The sequence below is a fragment of the Microcaecilia unicolor genome, chromosome 11 (genome assembly GCF_901765095.1).
Source record: "Microcaecilia unicolor chromosome 11, aMicUni1.1, whole genome shotgun sequence".
Lineage (NCBI taxonomy): Eukaryota > Metazoa > Chordata > Amphibia > Gymnophiona > Siphonopidae > Microcaecilia > Microcaecilia unicolor.
Genome location: NC_044041.1, coordinates 1,951,381 through 1,964,075, shown reverse-complemented (window position 1 = coordinate 1,964,075; position 12,695 = coordinate 1,951,381). Strand labels below are relative to the sequence as shown.

At 44.3% G+C, this 12,695-nt stretch overlaps 1 protein-coding gene across 1 annotated transcript in view; it reads left to right on the top strand.

The window, feature by feature from the left end:
- Positions 1-12,695, top strand: part of LOC115480217 (leucine-zipper-like transcriptional regulator 1) — a 69,983-nt gene that overhangs the window by 32,188 nt on the left and 25,100 nt on the right. The window contains exons 9-12 of the mRNA XM_030218726.1: positions 45-246; positions 2,258-2,368; positions 5,299-5,391; positions 9,234-9,329. Coding sequence (XP_030074586.1) covers positions 45-246; positions 2,258-2,368; positions 5,299-5,391; positions 9,234-9,329 — 502 coding nt within the window. The remainder of the gene's footprint in view (positions 1-44; positions 247-2,257; positions 2,369-5,298; positions 5,392-9,233; positions 9,330-12,695) is intronic.

The following is a 12,695-nucleotide window of genomic DNA, read 5'->3' as shown; positions in this document are numbered from 1 at the left end:
ACTAAAGATGACAGAACAGCTCCTTGCTTTGTCTCCTTTTGCAGCTGGACACGCATTCCTACAGAACACCTGCTGCGGGGCTCCCCCCCTCCCCCCCAGCGCCGCTATGGACACACTATGGTGGCATTTGACCGTCATCTGTACGTGTTTGGTGGTGCGGCAGACAATACGCTACCCAACGAACTGCACAGCTATGACGTGGGCTCTCAGAGCTGGGAGGTGATCCAGCCCAGCACGGATAGTGAGGTAATGTGGCCTCTGTGTATATCGTACCCTCGTAGGCCCCCTACTGCACCTTCACTGACCCTTTCAATGACGGACTGAAGATTTTGCTCCCACCTTCCTAAGAAGGTCAGAAAACACCAATGAAAATGACATTAATAAATTAAAATATGGAAAAATATGCAATTTCACGTTATAGATATACAGGTTAGTCTCCAGAAGCACTTAATCTGAATAGCTGGCCCTTCCGTGCGGACTTCGAGCAGACTTGGGTGGTACATTGTGTCAGTAAAATATTCTTTTGGATATCGTTCGTTTCTGTTGTGCAATTTTTGAGATCAGCGTTATGAGTATTCTTTTAGAGCAAGATAAGCTGTCCAGAGTTACTTAGGACTCATATTTTTTTCTTGAGACATTCATTTTATTGGACTTCATCCTTTATTCAGCTGGGAAGCGTAAAGCAACCTAACATAGTAGGGGCGTAGCCAGACCTCGGCGGGAGGAGGAGCCAGAGCCCGAGGTGGGGGGGCACTGTTTAGCTGCCGACCCCCCCCCCTTGCCACTTTGGACGACACCGCAACCCCCCCCCCCCCCCCGCCCCACTGCCGCATCCCCAATCCTCGCCAACCGGAGAGTCTTCTTCAGCGCCGGTTGACTCCGGCGCCTTGTTGTGGGATCATCTGTTTCTGATGGCTTATGTCGTGCACGGGGCTACATATATGGTGCAGGACATAAGGCGTCAGAAACAGATTATCACACAACGAAGGCGCCGGAGTCAACCGGTGCTGAAGAAAACTCTTCGGTTGGCGAGGATTGGGGATGCGGCAGTGGGGGGGGGGGGGGGGGGGTTGCAGTGTCATCCAAAGTGGCAAGGGGGGGGTCGGCAGCTAAACAGTGCCCCCCCACCTCGGGCTCTGGCTCCTCCTCCCGCCGAGGTCTGGCTACGCCCCTGGTTAATTAAGGCAGTTTTACAGGCTTAAAACACACTGTTCTATCACAGAAGGGTACTATAAGTCTCAAGAAATTCCAGTAATTGCTTTGCAACTATGCTTTCCATCAATTTAGTCAGCAGAGATACCTGATGCGGCGGGGGGGTTCAAATGTAGAGGGGGCCAGGGCGTAATCTGTGGGGGCCCATGCCCCCTTGACCCCACGTAGCTACGCCCCTGGTTAACACAGATGAAGTAAATGCCTTCAGTGATGTAACCAGCATTTTTATGTTTCACTGTTCAGTTTTTAAGATAATAAACAATTTCCAGTTTGTTGACTCTGCTGTCTGAACTGATAAAAAATCCTGGTGGTTTGTGTGTTGGGTCTGTGAATACTTTCTGGGAATTGTGGGACCACTGGGAGTGTGGCCCCAGTAACCTAGAAATCACTGGGGATAAATTGAGAGTGGGAGACTCACCCAGAGGCAGTTGTGACCCAGTCGGTGGGAGGAGGGTCAAGTGTAGACCACAAGCAGCAGGTGCAGGCGGACCTGAGTTGTGCTGGGGATAGACCCTCTAAGTGGTCGTGGGCTGGATGAACCACTGGTCTGACCCAGTATGAAAAAAATAACTTTTATTGACCATGGAACATGTTTGGAGTCCAAACGCATGAGTAAATTCAGATGCACAGTCCCAAGTGATTGGGTTTGGTTTTTAACAATTGTATGGTGAATGTAAATATTGCCTGTGCTTTGATGTCTACAGAATCATGGGGAAACAGGGACCCTGTTTATATTTCAAATATTAGTCTTTAAGGTGCTACCAGCCCCTGTGTCATTTGTTACTATAGCCTAACACAGCTACCCCTCTGGAAGCAGGATTATCTGTTCAGCCTCTCATCTGTAAAATGGTATCTGATGTCAGGATACAAGAAAGGAGATAGCTTGTGCCTGATGGCTCTCTGAGGAGAGCTGGATAGAAAGAGACTATGCATGATGGCATCATGAAAGGAGTACGTTTCTTGGTTGCTGCAGTAGGTGGTCGGAAAGGCCCCAGGAACCCTGTTATTTCTTTGCCCTGTTCTCACACCTCTGCTTCTCACACAGCTGCCTAGTGGGAGGCTCTTCCACGCCGCTGCAGTGATCCACGATGCCATGTACATCTTTGGTGGTGCGGTAGACAACAGTGTTCGCAGTGGAGAAATGTATCGCTTTCAGGTAAGAACTGCAGAAACTTAGGTATAACATAGTAACATAGTAGATGACGGCAGAAAAAGACCTGCACGGTCCATCCAGTCTGCCCAACAAGATAAACTCATATGTGGTACTTTCTATGTATACCCTACCTTGATTTGTACCTGTCCTCTTCAGGGCACAGACCGTATAAGTCTGCCCAGCACTATCCCCGCCTCCCAACCACCAGCCCCACCTCCCAACCACCGACTCTGGCACAGACCATATACAGTGGGGGAAATAAGTATTTGATCCCTTGCTGATTTTGTAAGTTTGCCCACTGACAAAGACATGAGCAGCCCATAATTGAAGGGTAGGTTATTGGTAACAGTGAGAGATAGCACATCACAAATTAAATCCGGAAAATCACATTGTGGAAAGTATATGAATTTATTTGCATTCTGCAGAGGGAAATAAGTATTTGATCCCCCACCAACCAGTAAGAGATCTGGCCCCTACAGACCAGGTAGATGCTCCAAATCAACTCGTTACCTGCATGACAGACAGCTGTCGGCAATGGTCACCTGTATGAAAGACACCTGTCCACAGACTCAGTGAATCAGTCAGACTCTAACCTCTACAAAATGGCCAAGAGCAAGGAGCTGTCTAAGGATGTCAGGGACAAGATCATACACCTGCACAAGGCTGGAATGGGCTACAAAACCATCAGTAAGACGCTGGGCGAGAAGGAGACAACTGTTGGTGCCATAGTAAGAAAATGGAAGAAGTACAAAATGACTGTCAATCGACAAAGATCTGGGGCTCCACGCAAAATCTCACCTTGTGGGTTATCCTTGATCATGAGGAAGGTTAGAAATCAGCCTACAACTACAAGGGGGGAACTTGTCAATGATCTCAAGGCAGCTGGGACCACTGTCACCACGAAAACCATTGGTAACACATTACGACATAACGGATTGCAATCCTGCAGTGCCCGCAAGGTCCCCCTGCTCCGGAAGGCACATGTGACGGCCCGTCTGAAGTTTGCCAGTGAACACCTGGATGATGCCGAGAGTGATTGGGAGAAGGTGCTGTGGTCAGATGAGACAAAAATTGAGCTCTTTGGCATGAACTCAACTCGCCGTGTTTGGAGGAAGAGAAATGCTGCCTATGACCCAAAGAACACCGTCCCCACTGTCAAGCATGGAGGTGGAAATGTTATGTTTTGGGGGTGTTTCTCTGCTAAGGGCACAGGACTACTTCACCGCATCAATGGGAGAATGGATGGGGCCATGTACCGTACAATTCTGAGTGACAACCTCCTTCCCTCCGCCAGGGCCTTAAAAATGGGTCGTGGCTGGGTCTTCCAGCACGACAATGACCCAAAACATACAGCCAAGGCAACAAAGGAGTGGCTCAGGAAGAAGCACATTAGGGTCATGGAGTGGCCTAGCCAGTCACCAGACCTTAATCCCATTGAAAACTTATGGAGGGAGCTGAAGCTGCGAGTTGCCAAGCGACAGCCCAGAACTCTTAATGATTTAGAGATGATCTGCAAAGAGGAGTGGACCAAAATTCCTCCTGACGTGTGCAAACCTCATCATCAACTACAGAAGACGTCTGACCGCTGTGCTTGCCAACAAGGGTTTTGCCACCAAGTATTAGGTCTTGTTTGCCAGAGGGATCAAATACTTATTTCCCTCTGCAGAATGCAAATAAATTCATATACTTTCCAAAATGTGATTTTCCGGATTTAATTTGTGATGTGCTATCTCTCACTGTTACCAATAACCTACCCTTCAATTATGGGCTGCTCATGTCTTTGTCAGTGGGCAAACTTACAAAATCAGCAAGGGATCAAATACTTATTTCCCCCACTGTAAGTCTGCCCAGCACTATCCCCGCCTCCCAACCACCAGCTCCGCCTCTCACCATCGGCTCTGGCACAGACCATATAAGTCTGCCCAGCACTATCCCCGCCTCCCAACCACCAGCTCCGCCTCCCACCACCAGCTCTGGCACAGACCGTATAAGTCTGCCCAGCACTATCCCCGCCTCCCAACCACTATCCTCGCCTCCCACCACCAGCTCTGGCACAGACCGTATAAGTCTGGCCAGCACTATCCCCACCTCCCAACCACCAGTCCCGCCTCCCCCCACCGGTATGAGGAAGTGAAATGAGCGGTCAGAGAGTCCAGTTAAATTTCCTCTCTGTACTCCTGTCAATAAGCACCCGGTTCTCTCTGGAGCACAGAAGTATGTTTCTCCAGTGAGGCGAGTTTGCTGCCTTACTCCTCCGACATCGTCTCCCAATACATTATTTACTCAACTACAGACTGAGTAAATGATAACTTTTGTGGACTGATTTTTCTCAGCTGCTTAATAGATGCAGAGCTGGAAGCCACTCACATTCCTGGTGACCTCAGACAAGTCCTTAGGGAAGGAATTTATTGTAGCCAAAAATAATGTTGTAAATCACTTAGAGCTAAAATTGGAAAACGTGTCTAGACTGTAGAAGAGGATGGGCAAAAGAGATCTTGGGACTTAAAGAGATTGCCTGTTCCATCTTTGACCAAAAATATAGTTTGCATCACATTTATATGTGGCTTGTCACACCTCCAGTTCAGAGGGCTAAAAGTACTGAATTTAGAAAAAAAAGAAAGGACGGAGGATTTGGTAGATATGGCGGAATAATAGCCTACAAAATAACTCATGGTTCCCTGTTTGTTTGAAAGAGTAGAAAGGGCAGGTGGGGCAGGGGTAGGGTACATTGTTCATTCTCCCATCGTTGTGCATTGCTCTTCCTATCGACATGGAGCTGGTCATGAGACATTTGAGGGATTTTATCTGGGATCTGCTGAGGCAGCTGTACACTGTCCTTGACGTTTGCACATCACATACTGGAAATATTGAGAAGTAAGAGAATTGGATTAAGAGTTATCCTCAGTCCCTGAACTGTGATTTTTTTCTTTCAGTTTTCTTCCTACCCAAAGTGCACCTTGCATGAGGATTACAGACGACTATGGGAGAACCGACAGTTTTGTGACCTGGAGTTTATTCTGGGGGAGGTGAGGGATTTATTTTAATTTTAGTTTTTGCTGCATAATGCTGAATTAGGTCACATGGAGGGGCATTTTCGAAAGGGACGTCCACGCAAAACATCCCGATCCAGGGGCAGGGAAGCCCGTGTTTTCGAAACAAGATGGACGTTCATCTTTCGTTTCGATAATACAGTCAGGGACGTCCAAATCCTGAAATTTGGTCATCCTTAGAGAGGGTCATCCCTAGACTTGGACGTTTCTGATTTTCAGCGATTTTCGAAACCAAGGACGTCCATCTCAGAAACGACCAAATGCAAGCCATTTGGTTGTGGGAGGAGCCAGCATTTGTACTGCACTGGTCCCCCTGACATGCCAGGACACCAACTAGGCACCCTAGGAGGCACTGCAGTGGATTTCATAAATTGCTTCCAGGTACATAGCTCCCTTACCTTGTGTGCTGAGCACCCCAACCCCCCCCCCCCAAACCCACTACCCACAACTGTACACCACTACCATAGCTCTTATGGGTGAATGGGGTTACCTAGATGTGGTACAGTTGGTTTCTGGTGGGTTTTGGAGGGCTGGCTGTTTCCTCCACAAACGTAACAGATAGTGGGGGATGGGCCTGTGTCCACCTGCCTGAAGTGCACTGCACCCACTAAAACTGATCCAGAGACCTGCATGCTGCTGTGATAGAGCTGGGTATGACATCCGAGGCTGGCATAGAGGCTGGCAATCAATATTTTAAAGATATTTTTTGAGGGTGGGAGGGGGTTAGTGACCACTGGAGGGGGAGTAAGGGGAGGTCATCCCTGATTCTCTCTGGTGGTCATCGGCCATAAGAAAAACACAACCAGATAAAGTTGTCCAAGTGTTCGTCAGAGACGTCCTTGTTTCTTTCGATTATGGGTCAAGGACGTTCAAGTGCTAGGCACACCCAAGTCCCGCCTTTGCTATGCCTCTGACACGCACCCTTGAACTTTGGCTGTCCCTGCGATGGATGATCCTGGGAGAAGGATGTCGATCTTCCGATTTATGTCGAAAGATGGGCGTCTTTCTCTTTCGAAAATGAGCCCAATGGCCATTGCTTCTTAAGCATTGCTTTCCCTAAAGAAGCCCTCTGGGTCAAACTCAAATTGAATCCTGGCTTTTACAGTGTCTTGGAGTCATTTGCTATTTTAGTTTAGTTAAGCTGAAGCATTTTGCTTTTTTTTGTGTCAATAAATGTTTATTAAGTAGAGGAAATGGAATGCAAAACTTTTGGAACAATGATAAATATTATGTACAGTGAACAGTGAGAAGCCCATTAACACCTTACAATTAAACTTCTCAGAAAGAACACCCAACCCCCATCCTTCCATCTAGTATGTGCTCGACCCCCTCTAAACAATCTCCCCTATATCCTGCCCTCCCCCCCCCTCCGAATCAGAATATTCAGTCATGCCCATTCAACAACTTGAGAGTCCTAACAACCCTTTTGCTTATCAATAAGTCTCCATTTCAGTTACAATCTTTATTTGTGATATTCAGTCTTGTAAAGCTGGTCCAATCGCTTTCTTTCAATGGGCAACTAGGAGAGACACATTCTATGCAACCCGTGATGTTTTTGTCCTCGTGCAATCCCTATTCCCAGTAGGTGCTATTTGGGGCACTAAAACATGGGGGTAAACGTGCGTCAAACCACAACCTCCCAAACCTCCTGTATTTTCTCATAGGTCCACCAAATATGGTCGAATTGTCACTCTGTAAACCACGTCACCAACATAAGTCATTCACACTTGCTGGGTACAATTGCTAAGTTGATCTGAGGTTACAACTTTATAAGCATTTTCTTTAATCAAAACAGATATAGAAGCCTTGTGTATTTCCGTAGAAGTAGTTTTCCACGCTCCCATAGTCAGTTCCTCACACAAACCCTGTTCCCTCAAACTTAAAGCTCTTAAGCTCTCTACCCCTTAAATATCTATAAATAATAGATAATGGTCTTCTTAATTTCCCCAAGGCTAACCACAAGTTTTCCAAATGATCAACATCAGGGTCTTCCCTCAACCATCCCTGAGTCAGCATATGAGGTTAGATCTGTGAGTAAGGGAAATACAATTTCTGAGACAAAACATGGAGTGAAAAAGTTTCTTAAAATGTTTCCTGAAAAATAATGGTCATTTGATGGACTGAGAAAACTTATTCACTAAATCGATATTACCAGTGATTTCAAAAACTTCCCTGTTAGTTGTCGTCCCCAAAGAGCATGCTTCCCTAATGTCATTTACCAAATTGAAGATCTGGTATTAAATCACTCCATGCAAAGACATTTCAAACGTGTGCTTCAAACTATCAGCGCAAGTAACTTACATTTGGCAAATTTTTGTTTGGAAACTGATTTTGAAATAACGTTTTTAGCATTGATATTTATCATTTTCATTTGTTCATGAAATGTTTCAAAGTACCTTAATTTGTTGCATGATCATTTTGTAGCTCTGTCATGGGCCTGTTTGTGAGCCAGGTTTTATTATTGTACAACTAGCTGTTTATTTGTTATGTCAAAAAACATAAAAAGGGTCCCATTATTTTGATACACGGTGTATATGCTCAGAGTACATGCATAGATGTGTGCCTTCCTTACAGCAGGTGTAACTTGGTGTGACAGCATTTCTACACTGCTGGGTGTAGTTTGATGCATGTTTGTTGCCTTTGTAAATAGATGCTGTGGCGAAAGAGTGGGTTTTCAAGCCTGTGAACTGTATTAATTATTTCATGAAGTGTATTTCCCTTGTTTGGCCAGCCGATGGTGACTGTCTTTTTTTGAAAAGCTATTACAGAAGTGACAGTTTTTTCCCCCCGCCTAAGCTGTGAGGTAATCTTTAGTCTCAGATGGGGAGAGGAGAGAGAAAGATCACTGAGGCCCTGTGGGCAGTTATATTTTATAACCTGTGAGCAGCTATATTTCCTAAACTCCCCAGGTACTTCTCAGGTAGTAAACAAATGTTTAGTTAGTTTTAATATTGATACCTGTTTGATTTACCTGTTATTGTTGCTATATTTTCACCATTTTTCCTCTTATTTATTTATTTTATTGCATTTGTATCCCACATTTTCCCACCTCTTTGCAGGCTCAATGTGGCTTACAATACATCATGAATGGTGGACATATATTAGAAGATGGACAATTAGTGATACAGAAGGATCTTGGGAACATGATAATGATAAAACATGATAGTAGTATAACAAGCAACTATTATAAGACAGTTCTGAATATATGTGGAGGAGTTGTGTATATTCACATTGGTTGATCTTACTGTTGATCTTACTCTTCGCTGTTCAGTTTCATGACAATAAACCTTATTAGTTCATTGACTCTTCTGGCCTGGACCTACTAAGAATCCTGGTGGTTTGTGTTTTTGACTGTGAGTGCTTTCTGGGAACTGTGGGACCCCTGGGATTGTGGCTCCAGTGTCCTTATAAATCACCGGGGAAATAACTTGCGAGTGGGACCCAGCAGGCGGGTGGAAGGCTATGCCAGTGACAGATGCATTTTGGGGAACATTTGTAGGCTACCTGTTATGACTACCCCTATGTGACCAGAGTGTGGCACAAACTTACCTGTGATCCCCAGCCACAAATCCTTGCTCAGTTCTGTATGCACATCTTTGAAAGACGTACCTATGTCAGGGGCTGTTACAGCACGGCTGCATTGCTGGGGTAGGTGAAAGAAACCAGGTGGATGTATGCACACACCCATCAATTAGCTTGCTGTTCATTGATATTGGTGATTGTTGTCCCCTCTGTCTTTATTATGCAGTGAAATGATACTGACTCTTGCTGCTTGCTCCCTCGTGTACAGTGACTGTGATTTCTTGCTTTCTGCATAGAAGGAAAAGCGAGTTCAAGGCCACATTGCTCTGGTCACAGCTCGTTGTGACTGGCTCCGAAAGAAGATCATTCAGGCAAGAGAGAGACTCCGGCAGGTAAGTAGTCAATAAATAAATAAACAAAATGTATCCTTGGGGCCAAGTCATAAGCTGGTAGCCCTGTCTGCATAAGAGTAGCCATAGTGGGTCAGACCAATGGTCCATCTAGCCCAGTTTTCTGAACAGTGGCCAAGCCAGGTCACAAGTACCTGGCAGAAACCCCAGTATATGAGGTTAGAGGATAGTTCTGCATATCAGGCTTATGAATTGAGCTTTAAGGGGCTCCAGAGAGACCTCTAGGCCATTGTCATCTATACTTCCTCTTTTTCTTTCTAAAATAGTTGACCTTTGAATTGATGTATCCCTAAGGAAGCCTGTTCTGATCCCATGCTGTGCTATTTGTAATAGACAGAGAAATATAGCGACAGAGAGAACTGAAGATCATATGACCTATCCAGTCTGACCATCCATGCCATGTACTCTCCCTTTCACTCCCTTAGAGATCCTGTGTACTTGTCTCAAGCTTTCTAAAATTCAGATACTGTTTTCATCTCCACCACTTCCACTGGGAGGCTGTTCCATGAATTCATCACCCTTCCCTTGAAGAAGTATTTCCTCAGGTTACTTCTGAGTCTGTCCCCTTTCACCTTCATCCTATGCCTCCTTGTTCCACAGCTTCCTTTCAGTTGAAAGAGACTCACCTGCATTTATGCCACATAGGTATTTAAATGTGTCTTATTGTATTTCCTCCCTCTTGCCTTTCTTTCAAAGAATACTTACTGAGATCTTGTATAATTATAGAACAGCAAGAGGCCCTCACTGGATGCCCACCGGAAGGGTGGAAGGCCAGATTTTAGGACTCAGGCTGTAAAAATACCAGCTAGGTTTAAAAATCTATGACTGGCTGAGCAAGGACTTGCTTTTCCTGCAAGTTAATATGTGTTCTAGCTTAAGACCTATCCACTGGAATAGTGGTGGGCCAAGCTACATAGCTTTAAACAGCTGAAAAGCACTGACTAGGCCTGATAACAAGATGATGGCCTTATAGCAGAGAGCCTGCAAGAGCAAGGACTGCTTGGTGAGTTCTAATGAAACCTGGTGCAACTTCCAAATTGAGTGTAACACACATGATGTAGAAATTAAAGACAGAAATGATAAGAAGTTTGGTTCATAACACGGAGTCTGTCTTTAATAAGTTGGCACCCAGATCACAAGATGTTATGAAATTGATATATCTATATTTAGATATCTTCAAAAGAACAAAGTGTTTACAAAAAAGGAAATTACACAATAGCCATGTTTGGATGTTTGGATGTCCGTATCTAGGGAGATGTTGACAAAAAGGGAAATTGCACAATAACTTGCAATAGTTAGAACGGAAAAGTGAGGGTACAGATGGACACCTGCCGGAAATGATTCAGAGGTTGGGCAATATTGAGAAAAAAAACAGGGTCTTGCCATTGACTTGTATTGAGATCTGCGCCTATAAAAGAGATGAGATTTTGGCAGATCATTGGAACGGTCCCCAACTCTTCTCGGAGGGCAGAAGCTCTGTGCAATTGAACCCAGAACCTGTCTGATGAATGTATTGAATAGAAGACTTTATTTTGGTAAGAATAAACAAAATCCTATTTCTGAAAACTATCTTTGTCTTTATTTCTACTGTTTATCTATCATTTGCTCTACCAAATAATCCACACACAAGTGACACTCACTCCCCAAACTAATTTGGGTAGATTTTAATAATATATATGTGGGAACATAAATGGCCCAAGATTCACTTAGATCCGGATAGACAGGAAGCCGTGGTAATGGGAATAAGATTTGAAATTTTAGAAAAGCACCCTGAAGGGTGTAAGATAAAAATAGGATAAAAAAAAAAATAAAAATAAAACAAAATATTATACTTCTGAATTGCAGCAAGGCATATTCAGATGGCAATGCAAGAAAAAGGTTCCTTGAAAAAGATAAATTGAAGAAAAAAACTTTCAAAAGTGCAGCCACCCTTGATTGACCTTCACATAGAGTTTAAGTAACCCTTTTCAATCAATCAAAGAATAGGAAGAAGCATATCGCTTCAAGACAAAACCACCACGTGGCAAGAGTTAGTTGAAGCAAGGTGTTAGTTAAATACACAAAGCATGAATTCCAGGACCGTTGCACACAAATAATCTACACCAGTTTGTCTCACAATCACTCGCAGTGAAAGACAGAGAGATAAAAAGAGCAATAGTTGGCATTCCAGGGGTTATTGTGATAACCTGTTTTAAATAGAAAGGAATCAGAAAGTGGAGTGCATAATTTTCCTTATTTATGTCTGAAATCTTCACCAATTCTCTGTTCAAGAATACTACCAAATCTATGATCAGCGCAAAATGTTCCCCCAAATGGCCAGTTCAAGGGAATATTTCTCGCATTTATTCCATATAACGGATAATGGTTATTAAATATTTCTTCTTTCTTAGACAAGGAAATAATGAAACGCTTTCAGACATCACACACTCCATAAAGAGATTTCAAAAATGAAGGCTTTATATTCATGAAGAAACTAAAGAAGTCAATGTCACATCAATTTAAACAGCGCAACAGTAAAAGCAGCAAACATTTTAACAATGAGCAATACACAGCTTTTATTTAAAAGGGATCCCGTATAAAGTAAAATGGCATAAATAAGTCAGTTAAGGTATATATAAAAAACATAAAATGAACATCCTCTGGGGATCGCTCATCCCTGCAGTTGATAAGAACTCCCCAGGGAAGGTATGCATAAAAGCTGACCAGTCCTCTAGACTGACGCTGTCTTGTTTATATCGTTTTGAAGGTACGTCTCCAGAATTGTACGCAATATTGTAAATGAGATCTCAGCAGAGTCTTATACAGGGGCATCATCACCTCCTTTTTCCTACTGGCCATTCTTCTCCCTGTGTGCCCAAGCATCCTTCTGGTTTTCTCTATCGCCTTTTCTACCTGTTTGGCCACCCTAAGGAGTGGCCTGGTGGTTAGGGTGGTGGACTCTGGTCCTGGGGAACTGAGGAACTGATTTCGATTCCCACTTCAGGCACAGGCAGCTCCTTGTGACTCTGGGCAAGTCACTTAACCCTCCATTGCCCCATGTAAGCCGCATTGAGCCTGCCATGAGTGGGAAAGCGCACGGTACAAATGTAACAAAAAAACAAAAAAGATCATCATATACAATCACATTCAAGTCTCATTCCTCTTTTATATTCAAAAGTTCTTCACCCTCTAAACTGTACCTTTCCCTTGACCTTTTGCAACCCGAATACTTGACCCTGCATTTTTGTTAGTCCTAAGGAGGTGCTGAGAGAGTCACCCAGTCTTACATAAGCTGGTGCTAAGTACATAAGTACTGCCACACTGGGACAGACCAAAGGTCCATCAAGCCCAGCATCCTGTTGCCAACAG